Source organism: Tremella mesenterica (genome assembly GCF_000271645.1).
Source record: "Tremella mesenterica DSM 1558 unplaced genomic scaffold TREMEscaffold_7, whole genome shotgun sequence".
NCBI lineage: Eukaryota > Fungi > Basidiomycota > Tremellomycetes > Tremellales > Tremellaceae > Tremella > Tremella mesenterica.
Window position 1 is genome coordinate 1,043,105 of NW_006711231.1, and position 22,644 is coordinate 1,065,748.

The window sequence follows — 22,644 nt, forward strand, 5'->3', positions numbered from 1 at the left end:
AGGTGGAGAGAGACTCATGTCGCCTTTTTCGCCACGTCCTAGACCTCAGATGAAAGAAGGAGGTAGGAGAGTGGGACAGGGTATAAGAAGGACTGATTTTTGGGTAGGAAGGAAAGGAGAAGAAGTTTGGAAGAGGATGAGTGTTATGATGAAATTGGAAGGTGGTGGGGATAGGTGAGTGGATCGTTTGTTCTCCCCACTCATCTTTCCTTACTCGTGACATACTTGGAGCTTGGTCTTAATTCCTTATCATTCGCTGCTCGTCCTGCTATCAGTCCATTCTCAATATGTCATGTCAGCTCTCTCTCTCCCCTCACTCTCTATCCGCTGAGAAGAACTCACTTCATTCTCCTCACATTCTTTCTTGCGTTTGACCCTTGTTCAACCACTCGCTCTCATTCTCTGACACGGACACATCCCTCCACCCATTTCCCTTCGGCTCGTATGGTAGCTGACGATCAGCGAATGGCTAGCCAAGCAACAATCCAGGAGGACGACACTGCGGAGATTGATCTGGGGAGGATTGATAACTGTGAGTCGTCACTTGTCTTCTTCCGAACAATCTGCCTACCCCGTATTTTCTTCTCCCGCCAGTTGGATTTTACACCCAATACATCCACTCTTATCCCACCTACAACTACGGCACATTCGCCTCGAGCGGTATCCCACGTCCGTGTCCAGCTCCGCTATATCTTTTCCTCAACTTTCAGCCATCCTCTCCTCTTTCCCCTATACCATCTCCTTGCCCTCAATCTCATATCCTGTATCCTGAATCTCGATCCCCCTCAGAAACAATCTGGCGGCTTTATCACCTAACGTCATAGACCATATTGATAGTCATCGTCATCGTCGTCATCTTGGTCCTTCGTTCGAAATTATGAACCTCTCCCCTTACTCCTCTCCTTCGTCCTTTTGTACCTTCTCTCTCGTCTGACCCCTCGCTCCCTTCTCACTTCAAAGAATGAGCACTTCATTCCAAAAGTCATGTCCCATCTTTCTGTTCGAATTCTCGAACTGCTCCGAACTTTCACCTCGAAAAAACTTGCATGACCTCTCAATCCTTGGCGTAGGCCTACCCGTTCTCTCAACCGTACTCGTATTAGAATTTGACCAGTCCCACCATTGCCAACAATCCTTTGGACTCATCAATCCTCCTCCCACACTTGTAAACACTTCGTATTGTATGAAACTAGAAAACATAAATGGACAATAAGATACCCTGGGCATAGGACTGTTGACTTTTGACATTGGACATTGGACTTTTTACTTTTGTTTTTTCAATAACTTACTCGTAATACCTACATTGTTATACCCCGTTGCATAGCATGGTCAGAATGCATTTTTGTCGTTTCACTTGATTTCTCTTTTTCGTAAAGTACCATGAAATCACATAATTGATTTTGGAATACCTGGTTTGGATGGTGGTGGTGCAAATGATTGACTTTTCATGTGACAAGTAAATCGCCAAACTATAGCATTCTTATTGTCGTCGTCCAGAGAGAGGCCAGAGGGATCGTCGGGGGTTTTACTTCTGGAGCTGTAACTATTTGTAGGTCGGACTATTTGAAGACAGAATATATGAGTGATACGTGATATGATTCTATCAACAAATAGAGTGCCTTCCGTGTTATCATAGCAAAGTAAGAATATCAGGAATGAAAAGTATTGGAAGTGAATAGTCATATGTATCAAACTAAGAAACACGGGATGGGAAGAGAGACGAGGGCAAACATATGAAAAAGATGAAAGAAGGAAAAGATGAGTATTCTGGTAGATCAAAGTGTGAACATGTGAGAAACAGAGAGAAGGATTCATATTGTACATGTAGAAATATGATACAAATCTTATGAAGTTTCGTTCAAAAAAGGTCTTCAAGTGTCATTTGTCTATTCATTAGTTGAAACTCCCTTTCCTTCTCATGTAAAGGATATGTGTTGGTATGTCTTTTATCTCATGGATAGAGGAAAAGGATGTCATTCGTATTTCTCATTCCAGTTGGGGGTAGGGATGTCACTCGTTATTCTTGGTCCAAGATAATATGAGATTCTCACTCCGAGATCATGTGAGGTTCTCACTCCAAGATCATATGAGAATCTCACTCCAAGATCATATGAGGATCTCACTCCAAGATCGTATGAGGTTCTCACACCAACAGTAGAGGTTGGAGGAGTATAATTGGATATGATAGAAACCGGAATCACACGGGGTCATATTGGTTGAAAGCTCGTTGTGGGTAACATAAAGGTGACAATTCGAGAAAAACACTCTCGGAACGTAAGGATTCATAGAGTCGAAGGGGATGAGAAAGTGTGAGTTGGTCTAAAGGAAAGAAGACGTTGCAAGTTGAAAAGATGACATTTGAATTGACAGAGTGACGAAATGAGGGTTGGTCCGATGCCTGGAAGATTCACCAAGGTAGGAAGATGGGAGTTGATACAAGGAAATTCAAGATCGAAAGAGATAATCACAGACTCTGAGATTGGAATATGTCAAATGGTGAAAGAAGGAATGGGATGAGAGGCGGCGAGAAGGGTGGAAAAGAACTCAGACTGACTTGACAATGTCCGTATTTTCAACCATGGCGGCAAACTCCTCGAAAGACAATTTCCCATCTCTATGGATTAGCCGAACCGACGTCAAAACTCTTCAGGTAATACTCAGGTAATAATTCTCAAAACGGTAGAGGAAGTATGGCTGTAGGATGATGACAAGTGTTGACAAGATCATGTAGTCGAAAGTGAACGATGGTATACGAATCACTCACCCATCTTTATCCGCCTCCATGATGGTCTTATCTACGATTTGTTGGAGTTGTTGGTCCTGCAAGTCAGCAATATCCTGGTAGTTGTCGATCCTTTCACAGCTACATCATGCCTCAAACGCACAATCGACTTCGTTGTTATAATGGGACAAAGGCCGGAGTACATTACTCGGAAGCGAAAGCTCCAACCTGATTGGAAGGTGAGAAAATCATCGGGAAGAAGGAGTATGTGGAAGAAAGAAAGCAGAGTAGTCATTTTGTGGCTGTATGCCACGAACCCACCTTCAGATTATTCCCCACCATCTGCTTTAACACCAAGTATAGTTCACCATTACTGATGAACCCATCCCTGTCCATGTCGTAGACTTTGAAAGCGACTGATCATCAATGACCAACTTCTCATTCCATACCTCGCCTTCGAGATATGCTTGTTGGGCGAATGTACCACAACCGACAGCTTTCTCACTGAGCGGTCCCTACACAGATTTGATAGATATCTCAAGCACACATCAAGACGTCGGAAGACAAGAGATAGATTATGTGAGAGGGATATTTACTCACATCTCAATTTCTCCTCTCTACCTCCTTTGGAAGAAAACGCACTCAGTCCTCCGACAAACTCTTGAAAGTCGACTGTTCCACTCCCGCTGATATGTCAATGACCGCCCTCCTTCCGCAATCTTATGCGGATTGTATAAGCCGGGAAGGAATCACATTTCCAGGACAATATATCGGGTCACGTAAAGGTGGGAGTAGAGGTGGGCAGGGAGAACATAGGAGTCAGGACGGGCAAGAGCAAATTCAAGGAGAAGGGGAAGAGACGAAGGTAGAGATACATAAGAGTTGAGAGGAGATTGCAGAGGGGGAAGAAGAAGATATTCACTCTTCATCAAAGATAGCAATCATACGATGAGCCAAAGGATTATTCGCAATTTGAGGTATCTGCAAAAATTCATCCTTGTCAATAGATCCAGATCCGTCTTTGTCAAGTTTCATGAACCTCTTTTTGAGTCTGAGAAGTTCAGGACCGGAGACTGATAATGAGCGTAAATTCTATCTCCTCAAGCTATGAGTATGAGAAGCTGATGAAGAAGACATGCGGCGAAGGGATGGTAGAATGAGATTTAGGGCTTTGTTAGGGAAGGCGTCAAAAGTGAGCAGGAAGGAATGTATGGAAACGGGTGCTTGAGGGGTTGGAAAAGGGATGTATAATACGTACAATTGGAATTCTTCTCCAATGAGTGGTAAACGGTAGACTCGGCTTGACCCATAATGTTCGTATGAGAGAGGAAGACGAGAAGTAAAGGAGAGGAGACAACGAGGTGGTCAGGAAATGTGGCGCTTCAAGAGACTGTGATCCTGTGAAGTACCTTACTCTATGTACTCGTAGTGGGGGATGTGGAGAGATCCCTTAGTATACTGGTCGATTCACGAGCGTCAGAGATCAGTGATCCGTGATCAGTGATCAGTGAGGTCCTGTCGCAAATGACAGTTACTTAGAAGCCAACTTTGCGCACAACACCAAATCTCTTCACGCACAACACTGTCACGTGACTGGTTGATAGGCATGCATACATGTTGTTAGGCGTGCATACCACGTGACCTGCACGGGCCTCCCTTCCAACTCTTCTCATACTTTCATTCAACATCAATCAACATCATTTAACATCGTCACTCTCTCTAGCCCACAGGAGACAAGCTACGGTCCTAAACTCTTTTTCATTGTTCTCAGCACACTCGATTACCCCCTTCTACTACTTTTCCTGACCGAAATACCTTGTGATAACCACAATCTGGTACGTACCTCCTTCTATACTTCTCCTCAGAGGGAAACTGATCCTTTTAGTCCTCTATTTCTCTTAATATCATGTCATCCTCTCAACCAATCGACCTCTGTGACTCTTCAAGTGATGAGTGGTCACTCCCACCTCTCCCCCCATCTCTCCCACCACTCATAAAGGAAGAAACCCCGTCCACTCTGTCTGAGATCATTATACCAGATGTCATGAATGACACTATCAAATAATGACTTGTCATAATCACAAGTTCAAACCTCCACTCTCATATCTTCCTCTGCTCTCAAGCCTATCAGGCATAAACTCCAAGTCTATCTTTCCTCTGCTCTCAAGCCTATCAGGCATCAACCCCAAGACTATCTTTCCTGTGCTCTCATGCCTGACAGGCATAAGCCCCAAGTACTTCTCTAGTTTCTCTTTCCTCTGTTCTGATGCCTTGTAAGGCATAATCTCTCAGTCTCTTGTTCTCGCAGCTCTTCTATGTTCTGCATAGTTCCTCATAGTTCCTCATCGACCACCTTCGACAAAGTCACCGACTTCCGGCGCATCACGTAGGATATCATAGTAAGACGTAGGTAAACGCAGATATGGCATCGTAGGATATCAGTGGTAATCGGTGGGATGCATGGCAATGCATGCAGGACAGTGCAGGACGGTTCAGAGCGCTCGTATTCCGCAGGTCTGCACGAGCCTCTTGGAAAAGGCTGATTTTAGTATTTAAACCCTATCTAGTATTGTAGTTTTCTTCTTCAGCAATGTATCTTTTCAATTCCCTTCCCCTCGTTTGATAAGTCACTCAGTTGGTTCTAACCCAACCTCTCGAACCCTCAGTATCCAAGGCAGTCACCAAGGTCCACGAGCCAGAGACTAAACCCCTCAGTTCCCAAGGCAGTCCTTTGCTACCGCAGTCTACCCGCAGGCGTGACACCAGAGCCTCAGCAAGATAATTCGCCATTTCCCTCTCCCTCTGGTTTATCAACACCATTACGCAACATACACTCAGCTTCTCCCTCTGCCAATACTGCAGACGACTTTTTTGCCCCTCCCTCACCTCTTTCAGGAGCAAACAGCGAAGAAAACCCTGGTTTTGACCCCAATATTGAAAATATCGAAGAAGACGAATTTGGGCCACATACTTGTGTCCCCACACTTCATCATGCTCCCCTATCACTCCCCCCTCAAACATCAATCAATTCTGCTCGTGATAAACTTGACATTATCGTCAGAGACAAAGGGTTTGCTTTAGTAACCGACTCAAGCAATCAAAAGCGTCAGTACATGACAATAAACTGTGTCTTCGGAGGTCATTATCGATCTGGTCGTTCTGCTCAATATGACAAGGTTCGAGCTCGTCAGCCTCACACCCAGCGACTAGGGTGTCCATTTCGACTTAAACTCTCACGGGTGACAGAGGAAGACGCCCTGGCAGATGGATTTCGACCAGTACTGCTTCATACAATGTGTAATGATCATAACCACCCTCCTGTCAAAAGTTTGCTTATCTCACACCTTCGAAAACACTCGCGAACCCCTCAGATCACTTCCCTTTTACAGGAATACATTGATAAAGGGCTCTCTGTCCACCAGATCATCGATTTACTCAAGGAACACCCCTATCAACCCCTCCTGACCCCTGTCGATGTGTCAAACTTCAAGTGGAGGTATGAGAAGAACCGAATGAGTGGACGAACAGTGACCGAAAGTTTGTTTTTACATCTTGAAAGGGAAAAACGTCTCTTCAAAGGCCTGGTTAATTCGAAGAACGAAGCTCTTGGTCTCATTTATACGACTCATAAAGCAAGAGCTCTGGTTCATCTTTATCCCACTGTTCTCATGATGGACTGCACTTATAACACCAACCGATATCACCTTCCAATGCTCCACATCACAGAGATGACAGCAACCAACCTCACCTTTACTGCGGCCATTGCTTTTATCAATCGCGAGACTACAGATTGGTACGGGGTTGCGATAAAGAGTTTTCTCGACTTGATAGGTCCCTTAAAACATCGAATTCAAGTGGTAATAACCGATCGTGAGGTAGCCTTAGCCAACGCTCTTCGAAAATACCTACCAAATGTGAAACAGCAGTACTGCACATGGCATCTGCGAGAGAATATCAAACACGCCTGTGACAAAAAGAATTGTTTTGAGGGAGAGGAAAATAAGATCTTAGCGAGACAGAGGTTTGGGGACATGTGGATGCAGGAAGTGGTTCAGGCCCATGACGATTTCAAGCTAGAACAGGGGATGGATAAGATCAGGGAGCAATTCTCAAAACCAGAGCATTCTCCAGCGATTCGGTACATTGAAAACCTACTCTCTTCGAAGGAGAAGTGGGCCTGGGCCTATGCAAACCAAAATCGCAATCTTCGTCAACATACGACATCCAGGAATGAGGGAGAACATCGATCCTTCAAGGATTTCTTGAAAAGTCATACAGGAACCCTCTGGCAAGTAATTCCTCAGCTAGATCGCTTCCTGGAGAGACAGTGGGACAGTATTACATTGAAAAATGGTCAACAGACAATAAGAACAGTGTTGGGGGATCGAATGCTCAGTATTATCAACCGAGACATCTCAAAATTTGCTGCTGAGGCCCTGGAGAATCAGATTCGACTTGCAACCAAGCTTCTAGGTCAGCCTGACCGAATACACAATTGCTCAGGACGATTTCTAGCTTCAATGGGTCTCCCCTGTGCTCATATGATCACCAATATCATGAGAAATGACGGGGTACTGACTATCAACCAAATACATCACCACTGGCGACTTCTCCCTCATGATGGATTTGATAAACATCTTGAAGATACCAATAGCAGAGTACAACCGACTGCTCTTCGGGCCATTGGAGTTCATCGACTTGAAGACGAATTCGAGGTAGTTAACGGTTCCCGCCATTTCATACTCGATCCCCCTGTTAATCTTGGTCTTCGTGCGAGGATGGCCATTCGAGCGTCTGCTACACAGGCTGCAGCTTCCCAATCTTCTCTTGCTTCTCAAGGAATAGCAGTGGTTCAACCTACACCAATGTATTCAAGAAATCCACCTCAGAGGCCTCCCTCTTCAGGTTCGAATATCTCAAAATTGTCAAGTAATCGCCCTCCTCAAGCAAGTACTGGTCGAGTTCTCTCACAAAGCGAACAATCTGCTCCTTCACGCCCTCTGCCCCCTAAATGTGACCTCTGTACCAAGCGACATGCGATTACCTACATGTGTGCAGCAAAAAAAGCAGTGACCGCGAGAGAACAAGAGTTATTGGCTCGATTTCAAGCAGAGAGAGAAGGAAATGCAGTAAGGATGGTGGAGAGGCCTCCGGTGATGATGGAATCAGCCTCTGTGTCATCACAGAGGCGTGCAGAGATGGCCAGGACAGCCTCTGAGTTGGCCAGGACACTTCCACCAGTACGCATTTCATTGGAATCTCTTCCCTCACTTCTCTTGGTCGATCTATGAAACTTCTCAGCTGATTTATGCAGGTAATACCTCAATATCATCGTTATCCCTTCCACCCTTCTCCCCAGTTCGTTCCAGGAGCCCCTGGCCCCTCTAATTGGTACCAGAGGCCACCTATGTACCCTCCTGTGTTGAATTACTCAAATTTTCCACCTACCTTTTATCCACCCGTGTACCCTTCACCGTATGTTCAAGAAGAGCTCAGAAATGGCTCAAACTTCGCAGAAAGGAGTGTCCTAGAGGCCAGGCACGGTGGTATGAGACAGGAATTCCCCCCTGCTGAGTATCGGCCAGGACAACAGGATTCAACCGGTGGACAGGGGGGTGGAAGGTAGATCAATGTATCTCAGTGAGTTTTCCAGATTTCAGTGTGAAATCTTTACTGACAGATAGAGGAGGAAGTGCTTCACATGTCTATAAAAGAATCTGGTTGATTTTATGCATACAACATGGACTTATCAATTTTTACGGTTCACTCACTTTGACCAGAGGACAGAGAGGTTGGAAGGGAGGCCCGTGCAGGTCACGTGGTATGCACGCCTAACAACATGTATGCATGCCTATCAACCAGTCACGTGACAGTGTTGTGCGTGAAGAGATTTGGTGTTGTGCGCAAAGTTGGCTTCAGTTACTTACTCGTGCGGCCATGTCAGCGCAACTGTCCGTCACAGGGCGTGATGTAACTGGTATGAGTACAAAAGTTTTGCGAGGGAGAACAGAACGGTGAGGATCGTGTAGCGGGTTATAACGTGGTCCTTGCGGACTCGGCGATCGCCGCTCTGAGCCTCACCTTCGCTTCGCTGGTGTAGATGGCTATCACGTGATCTTCACACAAATGTGTTCCGGTCAAGGTCAGCAGTTCGATCCTGCTGTGAAGCATTCTTTTGCCTCAGCAGAGGCCCCATGTCCCTGTTTTTCCGTCCACAAAGAGGATGCATGGCAAGTAGGTGGGAGCATGCGGATCAGCTTCTGACATGTCACACATTTGTGGCTGTGAGTGAACCCCCGCCACACTCGGCGCAATCGGCAGGGGACATGTGTTGCACTTCGCCCCTCCTATCATAAATCAGCTCTTGACCTGCCTGGGAGAGAGCCCCGTAGATTGTAGAAGAGCTGAAGTGGGGAGGGAACAGGAGCATGCAGAGCTGCATGGCTGCATGGCTGCAGAGACAAGTGTATGGGCAAGGTTTGACAGTGTTAGGCGCGGGCGCTCGGGGTTGGGTACTTGACTGATCACTACTGAGAGCCTACAGCATGCGATTTTGCGGGGCCTAAACGTCATTCCACTTTGCACATTCCCTTTCACCTCTCCATCTCTTTCTCTCGTGTGTTCATATCTCCCCATGTCACATGTCTTGAAGATGGCGTGGGCATTGATCTTGGATGACAACCCTCCTGCCGCTCCCCCTGGTAGTCCTCCTACGCGTACGTTCACTTCTCTATCCACCCCCCGCTAACTTACTCCTATGAACAAACGAGCTGACCCGGCAGAGAAATTTGAAGGTCAGTCATGTCTCGATCCCCCGTGACCTACTGATATGCTTAGGCCCATGGTTCTCAACGCAACTCACCCTCTCCCTCACTATCGGTCTCTGCTCCTTCCTCGTTTTCTGTTTTCTCCGGACGAAATGGGACATCGTTTACATGGGGCGAACAAAGCTCAAAAGTAAGTATCGAGTATGTCTTCACAACTCACCACTTCTTATCATGACGAAGGGTATGCAGCTAGCTGACGTAGGTAGACTTCTCTCCCTCACAGGCTCACAATCCCGATCTGAACAACACAGCTGGGAGTCGGTTCTTTGGCTGGATCTTACCTACTTGGAAAACGAGCGAATTCACGGTGCTCCAGACTGTCGGCCTCGATGCGGCTGTGGTGAGTCCACGATCTCGAGTCTCAGATCGAAGCTTACGGATAGCTTTTGAGCTTTTATAAGATGGCTTTCAGCTTCTTTGCGTTGTCGGCTCTGCTGGCCACGGCCGTTCTCATGCCGTTGAACTTCTTCGTGGGTTATGACTGAAGGCTGCGCCCGCACCCCACTCGTCTTTTCCTCTCACTTTGTCACCTAGCTCTCTTCAGCTTATCCGATCTCGATTCACTCTTGATACGAAAGCTGATGTCAGCGACATGGAACCACCGATGCCGAACCTGATCCCGCGACCAATACAACTGACTTACTGCCCTTTCTTCCCAACTCTACATTCCCCGTTCTCCAACCCAACTCGACTGTTCCTCAAAAAACCCTATATGATCTTATCCTAGATCCTCAGACCTCTGCACTTGTCAATCTCATCTTCACATACCTCTTCACTGGGCTCTGTCTGTCCTTTCTCCATCGCAATTATCACCAATTCGTCGTTGCCCGACAATCCTTCGCGCTTCACCTGATACATTCTATCTCGTCTCGTACCGTTCTTGTAACGTGCGTCCCATCACATCTGCGTGGTGACCGAGCACTGGCCGATTACTTTGAAGGCTGTGGGTGGCTCGTTGAAAGTGTCAGCGTCTGTCGAGAGGTCGAAGCTGTACGTTTAGTACTTGAAAAGCGGACCAATGCTTTGCTCAAGCTCGAGCAGGCATGGGCTGACTGGGTGGGCAATCCCGCAAACGCGACTATCAAAGATTATGATCCGAACGTCTATACCGTCGCCAAAGGGACTCCAGCGGAAAGCGGCCCAAGTTCACCCAGAGCCGAAGTAGACTCTCTTGGTTTTTCTACCAATGGCGAACAAGGTACGGAGAATGGAACCTCTGGGGCGTCGACCGAAGAGCATGGGACAGCATGTGTACGTTTGCATACGGGGCGACCGAGACCGACGTACAGACCAAGATGGTTCGGCACTAAAGTGGATGCTATCGAGTTTTGGGAGAGGGAGTTCCAGGTAGCCGATGAAGAGGTCAAGCAGTTGAGAAGGACTGGAAAGTTTGAGGCGACACATGCCGCTTTTGTGACATTTGAGAACGCGAAGGACGCAGTGAGTGTAATCTTTCTGCCTTTGATGTCCATTCGTTGTAGACCTCTGTATCTAAATCTAGTGCTGACGACCTAGCAAACGGCCTGTCAAGTCGTACACTACCCTCACCACACACAGGTCGTCACTGAACCAGCTCCAGAACCCCGAGATGTGGTCTGGAGCAAAGTCTCCATGCCCACGACAGAGCATCACATCCGGGATGTTGTCATCATGGCGTTGGTAACATTGCTATTGCTACTATGGACCAGTGAGTAGCCAACGTACTTTTACCTTCCCCTTTCTCCATCTTCACATTGACTCTACCTCGACATTCGTTTCCGTCACCTTCATTGTTGAGGGAGTCATAGCCGCTTACGGTCAGTCCCCGTCGGAAGTGTCGCCACTCTGCTCTCTTACAACGAAATCAAGAAGGTTATGCCGTGGCTAGCCCGTCTCCTGGACAGCTCTCCTCGTCTCGCCGCAATTGTCCAGAACTCTCTCCCTTCTCTGGCGATTATCACTTTTAACGGGTTATTGCCTTTCTTGCTAGAATGTAAGCGGCTTTCTCGCCTGAGCGTGACAAAGACTGAGTGGTAGGGATGTCATATCTTCAAGGATTTGTCTCTCGAAGCGCAACAGAATACTCCCTCATGAAAAAGTAAGTCACTTTGACAGCCACATGATACTTACGGATAGGTACTACCTTTTTCTTCTCGTGTCGGTCTTGTTCATTTTTTTGCTCACTACGACGTATCTCGCTTTGGTGCGAGATTTAGCGGATACTCCGATGAAGGTGGGGGTCATTGCGATGGAGAGTATTGATACTGATCCGACTACAGATACCTGAGAAGCTGGCCTCAGCTTTGCAAGGATCAAACGCAAGAAACTTCATGATCTCCTATGTCATGCTGCAAGGTCAGTCTAGGGCCTCATATTCATCCCCACATTCTCTTTCTACCATTTTCCACGGTGCCCTCTCAATGTCCTCTTCCACGTTCACTGCCAGGATGAAAATATCTCAATCGCTGATACCCAGCTCTCGGTTTGATGCCTCTACAGCTTCTCAATGTTGGACCTCTCTTTTCCCTCGGATTCGCTCGTTTGAGCACTAAGACCCCTCGAGGTGAGTCTACCTGGGATATGTCTTATGTAGGCAACTGAATGTCAGATTACGCCGAAGCGAATGCACCCCCTATGCTTAATTACGGTTGGGTGTATCCTCAAGCCCTGTTGATCTTCACTATCACATTGGTGTATAGTGTGGTATCACCTTTGATCTTGGTCTTTGGGGCTATGTACTTTGGAGTGGCATGTGAGCTTTAACTTACTGTCCTGTCACGCAGCTCACGATCAGACCTAGTTTATAAATATAAGCTTTTGTTCAGTACGTCTCCCCCCTCCTGCTTGACCCCCTCTTGTCCCTTACTATCCATTCATACCTGATACAGCGTGATTGAAATTGGAAGCAGATCTCAAAAGTCCCAAGCGTAGACCGTTGCCACTCTTGACTCAGCCTCAAGTATGGACGTTAGCGGAGGGTTCGAGACCGACGAAGGGACAGAAGTGTGGTGTCATGCTTAGCGCTGATCGCAGTTTACTTTAAACCCTACGAATCGAACGGTGAAGCTTGGCGTTTGACCTTTGCCCGCCTCCTATGGGCCCTCATGATCTTCCAGGTATTCATGACAGGTCTTTTCTCCCTTCGTCCACCGTATTATTTCTCAGGGGCTATGGTCCCTCTTCTGGCATACACATTGTGGTGGTCTTGGACCATGTATCAGAGCTACGGGGGATTGAGCGAGTATGTCGCGTTGAGCAGTATATGCGAGGTGCAGAGAGGTGAAGGGGCGGATAGTGTGGCTGGTGTTGCTGGAGAGGGGAGCGTGACTAGGTCACAAAGGTGGGTTGTCGCCTACCGTCTTCTGGTTTTTCTTCCTGTGCCTCCATCCCGCCATTTCCAGGTTCATCCCCCCACTTCCGCGTGACCGGAATTCCACCGCTTTACCTTGCGCCATGTACGCCTGTCCTTCGTGCTCATCGTTGTCACTCTGACACGGCGGAAACGCTTCCATTTCTTCTCTTGTTTCGAGAGGGAGAGAAGTCTAGCTTTGACACTTATGGTGAACTCGTGAGAACCGCTCACGCTTAGTAACCTCAATCACCGCCGCTACGCAATGAACGACGAAACTCTCTACGTCGCGCCCTCTGACAAACGTACCGACTATTCTCAACCCCCAATGACTAATTTCTACTATGGAGTCCTCAACACTGGTCGACGTCGATATGCTCATCCAGCCCTCTCGGGTCAATTACCGACACCATGGTTACCAGCCAAGCACCGTCCAGAGAAGTTCGGTGACAACGCAGCTAAACGTAGAGGTGTCGTACTTTCACTGAGAAGACAACTCAATAAACGTTTAAGACATTCTCAAGCGGAACCATTACTCGAGGATGTTCAAGCTGAGGAGGTTCAGCCGATATGGCCTGATGGAGATCCAGAAGCTGGACCCTCTACTCTAAGACCCGATACCATTCCTTGGACAGGGACACAAGGAGGTGAGAGAAGTATACCGGGATCTAGTAGTAGTTTAGGGTCGAATTTGAATCCATGGAACGATACACGAATCGAAAGTGGGAAGGTCAAAGCGAAGAAGAGTTACGATTCTGTCAGTGGGGTTATATTTTTACCTAATGAGGATGAGAATGTTTGGGCGAACGAGGAGGAGTCTGAAGATGAGGCAGAGCATGGAGTTCCAGAATCACCCGTATGTCTTTTTTCTCAATTTATCCATCTCTCATCATTCTCGCTACTCTCATTGGCCCTCTTTCTTCATCGCTCCTTCACCGCCGCGATATTTTCTTCCCGTCGCCGTTGCTCTGCCACAGGATGGTTTGCTAGGTAATAGTCCCCAGTGTCGAGGGTGTCCTGGACTATTCGATCTGCTAATGAGGATTTCGAGGTATCCTGAGGGAGCAGGTCGCGGAGAGTGGAGGAGAAAGCAATCGAGATATTCCAGTTGCTGATGTCCAGTCAACATACTTTCATCACCCAGAAAGAAGGAGAACGCTTTCAAACGTTGCAACACTTAGTGAAGGTGGAGTAGGAGCCGCTCCGGGTGTTCCTCCTGTTCAAATGCCTCAATGAGGGGTAGAACATATGCATATCTGTGTTCTCCTACTGGTAATGCTCTTCTCTTCGGACGGTCAAAGGTGGGATTTGTCAGAGTCCACCTGGAGTTCTGACAAGTCAAGGATGAGTTTCCAGAGGGTAACCCAGGGGCCAGGCGATAGAGTGCTGCATTCTCATGCCGCAAGAGCATGAAGGTTTCAACTTTGATTCCGCCACGTCGGGAATATTCGGCGATATACCCTCCTCCCCCCCCGTTCTCCTCCTTCCTTACCTCCGGGCTGTATACGGTACATTCCATACAAAATAAAACAAGATGTCAGCACCTATATGGAGAGACTTCATGTCGTGAGTTGCTCTTCTCTACTCTGTATCACTCTCACTTCACTACCGTAATCCATCTCAACGGCCGGGGAAAGAGCCACAGGAGTGTTGAGACCAATCTAGTGAAAACCTGGGACAGTCATCTTTATCATGAAAGCCACTTGTCCAGTTCTTCACTACAGGCATCATATTAGCTCGTGGTCGAATTATCCGATTCATCTACACCTCACTTCTTTCATGATGAAACTCTGGGCCCAGAGCGGGACGGTTACCACGAATAAACGAAGGAGACGATACTTCGAATTTGCGTCCTCAAGTCTTTTTCCATTGATTAGCTATCATCATCACAAACCCTACGAGAGCTGTATCTACCGTTCATAGTATCATTCAACTTGACAAAGAGAGAGTTTGAGTTGGAGCAAATAGGGGGGAAATAAATTTGGAGCTGATCGATAGATGGAATAAATATACTCAAGTCGCTTCACGTGCAGTCAGACAAGCGTTGACGGAGACGGAACGTGTGGCAGCGGAGAGGAGAGCTACAATTGGCGTGTGAGTAAACTTTTCTTGATTGTCTTTCTTTTCGAGATTTAAACATTCCAATATTCCACCATATCATTATCATCAGATCCTTATATCTCCTTAAAAGCATTCTTGTATGTCGAAATTGCTTCTCTTCCTCCTACCATCTATTCAATGGAATATCATGATCACTTTCTTCTTTTCATTTGCTGTGTAACGACTACATGTGATGTCTTGTGTTGAAGAATGGGATGAGTGCGATGCTTTGTGGTCAGCCCGATCTTGGCGGCTTTTTATGGTCGGCTCCATCGCATGGAATCGTATCACAATATGATCCTAGTCGCCGATGTGAGATGTCGAGCTAATGCCATTAGGAAGTACCAGATCTGGGAGAATGGACAGGGTGGTCAATCGGTACGTTCAAAATATTCATCTTCTAGTCACTTGACCCTCGACACTGCGTTTCGTCAACACCCTTGATGTTTTGTCCTCCTTTGCCTTCTGTCGTTTCATAATTCTCCGCCCTCGTGTCACATTGTCACTCACATGTCGATATGACCGGACAATCGGCTTTGCCGTTACTCTCGGACCTAGCAATGAGCTACTGCGTCTCTTCGTCGTGTGTTCACTCCCCTGTATGCTTGGCTAATAAAAAATAGCAATTTGTCGTTCCGCCCCCTCCTGCTAAGCCGTCTGGACCACCTGGGGCGTAAGAAAAAATCATTCATGAAGTAGAAAAACATAGTGGGTGGTATGCATACATTATGGTCGACTCTCTGTCTTGCCCCGTTACATCTCAGCCGGCTCGGGTGAACGAACCAGGAATGATATAAAAAGACCTCATCTTTCCCTACTTTTTTAACCGGGCCACTTGAAACAGCTTGGCAAAAATGATGACAAAAGAGAAACAGATTCTCGTACTCCGACTAATGGTCCTCTCCCCCGCAGACAGGTTTGATGACACATCACCCTTCAATCATGTAAAACCCGACGGTTTCGGACGGTGCACTCGCGTATTTCGACTTATCGCCCCCTCGCCGCCGTCCACCGCAAACACGTTTGATCCTACTACCGAGTGCACAACGCCTTCGGAGCTGCCACCCCGACAGTACTCGATGTTTTGATTCACAAAGGGTGACATGGGTCATGGGGTAGATGGACAATTCTTCCATTGGCACTATTGCGTGCGTCGATCATGCCTCAATACATGTTACATTAGGACCACCAAATATAAAAGCCCCGTCTTGTTCTGGTTCTGTCATTTACATCATCTCATCTTTCTGTCCAGAACCAACCCGTATCATCATCCTCCTCATCACACTGCTCATTATTGCTAATATGGATGACCAATCTGCCCAGACTTTCATTGGAACAGACGCCTCGGATAATCTCACGGCCCGAGAGACGAAGCACCTTCATATATGGCCTTATTACATGGAAGATCCTTTCGTAACATGCGCCACCGCTATCCAACTGCCCCATCCTGGTCGACGCAAAACTCTTCAATCTCTAAACGACAGTATTCGATCTAGAGCCCTACTTCTAAGTCGCTCTGCCTACCCAGCTTCCGAATCAGAATGGAAGATGAACGTGAGAAATTCTATCGCACAAGCTCTGGACACCACTTCTTTCACCGATTGTACGGTCACTTTTCATGATACTTACGATCTCAACGATGAGAATGATCCTGTAAGGAAACACATGGATCTTAGACTTCAGTCTATTGATATTGCTAAACGTAACGCAGTAGAAGATAGAACCATCTGTGTCTCTACTGGTATTACTCAAGGTCGAGGACCTGTTTTTGGAATCATATTCCCAGAATCCTTGGACCAATTTGGTAAAGCTCTTTGTACCAAAATGATGTCTTTAGCCCGTTATCCAAATCATTCGCCTGCTAAAACCAAAATTGATAGGTTATTAAGTGAAGGGGGATCAGAAGCTCAGGTTCATTTTGAACAAAGAGCAGAAGGGGCAACATGGGACACTTTGGAAGGAACAGGATTGTTGAACGACGGTTTCAGCGTTAGGATGCTCAAGGCAGAAGATACGGACTAGGACGTTGATGCGGTGGAAGAAGTTGAGAAATCCTTCTTTTGATTGAAGAGTAAGTTGGAAATAGTTTACGTGACTTTCTAGGATATCACTGAATATTCCGCATGGACTGAATGAATGGTATTGCTTAGGGAACTTTTGTACACAATTGTCATTATTACTCATCTACACAATAAATGAGACATGACCTCTACTACAGCTAAAACTAATTTACCTACCAAGTGGATATGACTTTTGGGAGATGACCCATGATCACCAATTATTCTAACCTGTTACTTTCTGTCAGTTGACCTTGACATTCCAAGAATGACTGCTACTCCAGTCAATTACACTTCCATTACAAAGACCAAACCCGGAACAAAAAATTCCACGTTTCAGTGATCACTTTCTACCCTCAAAAAATGGACATTTGAAATCCGTACGATCTCTAATTCGTCCCGTCTTTCATATTCAACTTCTACACCAATCAACACAACTCGTTTATCCGCGAAATCGTCAGCCCGTCACCCATCAACTCGGCCACTGACCGATGGCGATCTAATCATAACTCATTGTAATGAGTATCTCGAAACCTCCAATCGAGTTCCTAGTTGGTCAACCTGACGTCTTCCTCCTCTTTCCCATCGTCAGCTGTCAAACTCCACTCATGGCCCAAAATGAGGTGTGTGGGATGGGTTGACTTGTCCGTGAGATATTTCTAGTTAGGGAAATGAAACTCTAAATTTAGACAAATTCCCACGCTCGAAAAAGGAAATTCTACCTGCCGAAGTCAAGCATCGCCACGCGGAGATGGAAATTGGCCTATTCGGTCAAAATGTACATACGTATCACCCGCGATTGTTATCCTTTCCCTGGAACACTTCCTCTTCACCCGTTGAACATTATTTGTCAACAAGACCAAGGGCTCTGGATCAAAGTCTCTAACATGACACAATATCTTACTTTTGACCCGTACCACGACTTTCAAGAGGACGCTTCCACTCCATCCCAAAAAAAGCGTTTGAAGAAATCTAATCACGTATCCATACCCTCTGTCATCTTGATTGGAAGAAAATGGAAGCCAAACTTGACTGGCCAACATGCAACACTCATGACATGGTACACTCCTGACCCATGGCCCATGATTGATGCTTTCCTGGAATATCCCAGTCTTGAAGGTGATAGACGGGCAGAGGACCTCAGGGATAATATCTGGAACATGGCATTGGCAATAAGCCATGGTGAACTCCCTCCTAGTCCGCAGGAGTGGTTTCCTCTATATGAAAGTGCTGTAGCCAAGACACTCTTACTGGACCAATATGCTGATTGGCAGGTCACTGTCAAGATGGAGTATGATGTCTATGCTCCAAGTGATCCCACATACCAAATAATACGGATGGAAGTCGCACGTTCTCGGGAATTAAGTGGATCTCCCCTTCTCCTTGGACTGACATATAACGACGGAGAGTATACTCTCTTCACAAATGCAGTAGAAAACAATGCGGAAGCTGACATTCTGCGGATTTCTGGACTCAAAGGTTGGGCCTCACACTTACTTCCTACAGAACCAAGTGCTAGTGATACAAGGCTACAAGCAAGGATTTTTAGTGCAGCAGTTTGTTATGATGCCACTTTTGGCAATGAGACACGAGGGGTGGTATTCATGTCTGCTGTTCAACAACAAGATGCTTATGATAGTTGGAGTGGCTCACAGAGCTGTCCAATCGGTATTAGCTTTTCATCATCTGCAGTGCAAAGCAAGGCCTATACTGTATCATACAAACCATGATTACATATTTTGAGGCTTTGCTACCATGTCTCCAATATGTATGACTGATGGTGCTCCCAAGCAACCCGTGTCAGTCCCTCAATGAAGCTGCATGTTAGAATCCTTGGTGTCATAAACATTGTTTATTCCCTTCTTGGCTGAGCAACAGTTGACAAACCTACGCTAACTGCACCGTGGTAATACGTCAGGGCAATAACCAATGTGATGATCATCAATGAACTGCGGCTAACTTCACCGTAGTTGTCACAAATATACGACTGATGATGATGAAGCCGCAATGGCGTGTCTCAAACAGTCTTAAAGGCAACAGTAAGTTAGAGTAGAGAGTTGAGATCAAAGATGACAATTGATCAGAGAGACAGAGAAACAAACAGAGAGCTAGATCCACTATTTATAAACAAAATCCTCCAAACCGAGCCTAGAACTCCTTCCTCTCCTCCCCTACTTCAAGGGGGGAAACCCTGAGGAAACCCTGTATCAAAAACAGTGTTTTAAACGAATTTTCAGAAGCCTCTGACTCATCCTAGAAACCCCAGAAGAGATCTCCTCATCAAAGGCTGTAAACCCATTGAAAAGTCAGTCGAACAAAGGAGCTGCAAGAAGTGATCTTGAGGCCTGGGAATTAGATGAGCTCTGATCTTTCAGGGGGTTCAGAGGGTGTTTCTTAAGCGCTCACATCATGCAGATTCTGACTCAAAAATACCTGGTTCAATCCTGCTAGTTTGGTAGAGGTTCAAGAGGTTTGAATATAGGCTAAATAGGCTTAGTAGAGTGGTTTTCCTTCTGTTTCTCTCAGTTGAGTCGTTCACACTGCTGAAAGAGACGAAACCTCTAACTATTAGTGCGTACTACTCATCACTAGTGTGTACTCTTCATCAGTGGCGTACACTTCTTGATCAGTAGCGGGTGTGTATTGATCAATAGCGTGTTTTCCATATTCAAACACGTGTTTTCACAAGGCTATCCTGACAACCGGTTGACCGGTTGATCCTGTGGTTGACCCGGCAAACCAGTTATTTGGTAACCAAGGGAGTCGTACGACCATTGACGGACGTACATACTCTCCTATGACGTCAGTGGTGTGATTGCTAATTAAGGCACCCGTGATTGATCATTAATTGAGGTACCCGTAATTGATGGCTAATTAAGGCACTAATTAGTAATCAAGGCATTGATGGCTGATTATCAATCATTGATGATTCTGTTGTTTGTTGATTGGGACGGGCTCATACACAGAAATAGATGCCGACCGGCCATCCGGCTAATATTACTCCCGAGGTACCCTCGCTTATCAGTTCATCCGGTCTGAGTGGAACCGAGGACACGGAACCTGGTACATGTCGGCCGGAGCTTGGGATGATGACAGATGACGACAGATGACGATAGATGACAACAGATGATGTGATCAATGTATACAATGTCGAGTCAGGTTGACTCAGTGATGGGAGGGTGATTAAGGTTGAATGGTGATCCACATGTTGTACAATGGAACGAGTTGAGACAATTTGAGTCAAGTTGACTGCACTTGAGTGGATGATATGCACATGGTATTTACAGATATTTGAGGGTTATGACAGTAGTGCGTCAGACTGCTCAATGGTAGCTCTCCAACTCAATGGTTGTAGCTACTGAATATATCCCTTGCTAGCTACTGACAACAATCAAGGATTGCTGAACTTCTTCAGTGATCCCTATATTATATATCAGTTGCTCCTCCATTCCTCTCACAGAACTACTCTCAACCCTTAGAACTTCTCCTGACCTTCAGCACTGCCTTGCACTCTTTCCTCCTGCCTCCTTCATTGCCTAACCTCCTCCTACCCTGGTCCCTCCATGCTGACTTTGCCTGACCTGGCTTTACCTCTGCTTATCCATCCTGTCCTGATATCCCCCAAACCCTCACTTTGCCATAGTTACTCTCACTTTTTATATCTACCTTCATCTTTGCCGTTGTCACAAGGTTGCTTCTTCGTTAACTTCCTACGACCAACGGCCAATAACTTCGTGGGCTTCGACCTTTACCAACTTCGTTGTTCGAGATATGAAATAGGTGACAATAACTTCTGGGTGTAATAACTTCGTACTTTACTAACTTCTATCACTAAGACAACAACCAGAGATCGTCAAAGATCTCTGGGAACTTCGGCCCTTAAGTACTTCGTCCTTCCCTAACTTCGTCAACGCAGAACTTTGTTCAACCCGAAGTCCCAAGCTTCGTACCTCACGAACTTCGTCCCCGACGAAGTCCGTGCCTCCCTAACTTTGTATCTTCCTCGTATCTCCCTAACTTCCTACATGACAAACTTCGCCCTCGACGAAGTTAGCCTCCGCATACCCTCGTGGGTGATGAAGTTCATGAGAACTGGGTCGTTGATGGCGAACTGATGTCCAAAGGAACCTTGTTGATGGGGAAAGATGATGTCACGCGGCACCGCGTGACAGCCGTATTGTAATGCATACACCTAAAGGAACAACTGTGTCACAAACCATGTCTTAAAATCCCTGACAACTACCATCACTGACCCTCCTTTCACCATCACCGAACCACTACAGTTGTGTCACGAGACCAACTAACCAGCATTCGGACGATATAACAGTGCCCCTCAGAGACAGTGTCTGAACCACTGCGCTAAAAGGCCTATTAACCGGCGGTTACTGCAAAGCGCCAGTCGCTGGTTAAATACCCAACCCATCCTAACACTGTCCAAACTGTCTTGTCACTTCGTGACATTATGCCTTCCCTTTCAGCCCCCTCTTGGGGCCCCAACAGGGACGGGCAGGATAGGCCGAAAACTTTCTCCAAGAGGAAGGTTTTTCCAAGTAGGGACTGAGCACGACCCAGCCCACCCTGGGAGTCAAACCCAGGATCCTACCCGTAACCGCCCGTTAATCCGTCACGAGACCAACTAACCAGCATTGGGACGATATAACAGTGCCCTTCAGAGACAGTGGTCTAAACCACTGCGCTAAAAGGCCTATTAACCGGCGGTTACTGCAAACGCCGGTCGCTGGTTAAATACCCAACCCATCCAACTCTAACCAAACTGTCTTGTCACTTCGTGACAGTAGTTAGCCAAGGTTTGTCAACTGTTGGTCAGTGGAGAAGAAGAACCGACATTTGTGGCGAACTGCACTAAGCTCTTGTGCTAAAAAATGGATCGCTCATCTTATATGTAAAGGTACTGGAAACACAACAACTAAGTTGCAGGTTAGGTCGAACTTGATGGAAGTCTTGTGGAAATCTATGTGTCTCTGGTGCTGTGTGATGGATTGTGTCTCCTCTGCAATTGATGTAGCCAAAGAATGATATTGAAGAATCCGCAAAGTTGGTACTTTGCTGATTGTACTATATACTATCTACAGGGATCTGTGTCCTCCTCTCAGTCCTACTGCAAGTGTCTATGTGCATACTTGGATAGGTGAAAAACCGCTTTGAGCAAACCCAGTGGGGAAGTCTCATAAGGGGAAAACCCGTCCCTACCTAATTGCAGCACTGCCTCCGAATTCCGCTCTTCTCTATCCCAACCTGTCAAGTTCAATGGATCTGCCTTGAATCATTGTCACCCTGTAACATAATTGTCTTCAAGAATAGCAATACAACTGTGAATCGTCCAAAGTGCTCTGGTCCCTCCTAAGAAGTCAGTTTTGTAGACGTGTGTAATGCAGAATCTACCCACTTGATACTCCAAAGACTTGCACTATAGTGGTTGTGCAGTGACTGTAGGCTACTCTATATACCAAGATCTCAAGTTGGCATTGAGGGGGAGCTTGTGGTCCAGTGTCATGAATAGTGATAAGGAATTCTGACTCATGCTCAGAATAGTGATAAGGAAATATGACTCATGGTAGGAACTGTGATAAGGATTGATGGAAAATATGA

General features: G+C 46.5%; 6 protein-coding genes across 6 annotated transcripts in view; 5 read left to right on the forward strand and 1 right to left on the reverse strand.

Annotated features, from left to right (window-relative positions):
• The window catches only part of TREMEDRAFT_63274 (uncharacterized protein), a gene marked incomplete at both ends in the record, with an annotated part of 2,235 nt that extends 1,354 nt beyond the window's left edge, over positions 1 to 881 (forward strand). Inside the window, 3 exons of the mRNA XM_007005434.1 lie at positions 43 to 174; positions 463 to 532; positions 825 to 881. Coding sequence (XP_007005496.1) covers positions 43 to 174; positions 463 to 532; positions 825 to 881 — 259 coding nt within the window. The remainder of the gene's footprint in view (positions 1 to 42; positions 175 to 462; positions 533 to 824) is intronic.
• A 910-nt stretch (positions 882 to 1,791) lies between these two features.
• On the reverse strand, positions 1,792 to 4,231 carry TREMEDRAFT_74178 (uncharacterized protein). The gene is made up of 7 exons (XM_007005534.1): positions 3,981 to 4,231; positions 3,645 to 3,795; positions 3,323 to 3,408; positions 3,044 to 3,138; positions 2,765 to 2,820; positions 2,555 to 2,614; positions 1,792 to 1,886 (listed from the first exon to the last, which is right to left on the reverse strand). The coding sequence occupies exons 1-7, from the start codon at positions 4,030 to 4,032 to the stop codon at positions 1,859 to 1,861; spliced, it is 528 nt and encodes a 175-aa protein (XP_007005596.1). The 5' UTR covers positions 4,033 to 4,231; the 3' UTR covers positions 1,792 to 1,858.
• Positions 4,232 to 9,558: 5,327 nt separating this feature from the next.
• TREMEDRAFT_31663 (uncharacterized protein) lies at positions 9,559 to 13,871 on the forward strand (the record flags this gene model as incomplete). The annotated part of the gene is made up of 16 exons (XM_007005220.1): positions 9,559 to 9,679; positions 9,756 to 9,889; positions 9,933 to 10,019; positions 10,138 to 10,693; positions 10,784 to 10,989; positions 11,065 to 11,236; positions 11,351 to 11,521; positions 11,566 to 11,626; positions 11,665 to 11,761; positions 11,808 to 11,883; positions 12,005 to 12,091; positions 12,137 to 12,280; positions 12,323 to 12,352; positions 12,562 to 12,868; positions 13,118 to 13,383; positions 13,471 to 13,871. Coding segments are annotated over 16 exons (2,916 nt in total), but the record flags the coding sequence as incomplete, so codon positions are not given.
• A 540-nt stretch (positions 13,872 to 14,411) lies between these two features.
• On the forward strand, positions 14,412 to 15,654 carry TREMEDRAFT_31632 (uncharacterized protein; the record flags this gene model as incomplete). The annotated part of the gene is made up of 4 exons (XM_007005218.1): positions 14,412 to 14,443; positions 14,876 to 14,971; positions 15,316 to 15,355; positions 15,601 to 15,654. 4 exons carry the CDS (start codon positions 14,412 to 14,414, stop codon positions 15,652 to 15,654), a joined length of 222 nt encoding a protein of 73 aa, XP_007005280.1.
• Positions 15,655 to 16,279: 625 nt separating this feature from the next.
• TREMEDRAFT_63279 (uncharacterized protein) lies at positions 16,280 to 16,999 on the forward strand (the record flags this gene model as incomplete). Its single annotated transcript, XM_007005435.1, has 1 exon — positions 16,280 to 16,999. One exon carries the CDS (start codon positions 16,280 to 16,282, stop codon positions 16,997 to 16,999), a length of 720 nt encoding a protein of 239 aa, XP_007005497.1.
• Positions 17,000 to 17,552: 553 nt separating this feature from the next.
• On the forward strand, positions 17,553 to 19,401 carry TREMEDRAFT_63280 (uncharacterized protein; the record flags this gene model as incomplete). The annotated part of the gene is made up of 4 exons (XM_007005436.1): positions 17,553 to 17,657; positions 17,724 to 18,678; positions 19,005 to 19,073; positions 19,292 to 19,401. 4 exons carry the CDS (start codon positions 17,553 to 17,555, stop codon positions 19,399 to 19,401), a joined length of 1,239 nt encoding a protein of 412 aa, XP_007005498.1.
• Positions 19,402 to 22,644: the final 3,243 nt, after the last annotated feature.

Excerpts from the sequence above, each read along its gene's own strand:
- TREMEDRAFT_74178 (XM_007005534.1), bottom strand. The coding sequence starts at position 4,032 with ATGGGTCAAGCCGAGTCTACCGTTTACCACTCATTGGAGAAGAATTCC. Across the intron at positions 3,796-3,980 it reads ATTGGAGAAGAATTCCAATT|TCTCCGGTCCTGAACTTCTC; the intron begins GTACGTATTATA and ends GCTCATTATCAG. Across the intron at positions 2,821-3,043 it reads TGGTGGGGAATAATCTGAAG|GACCAACAACTCCAACAAAT; the intron begins GTGGGTTCGTGG and ends GCTGACTTGCAG.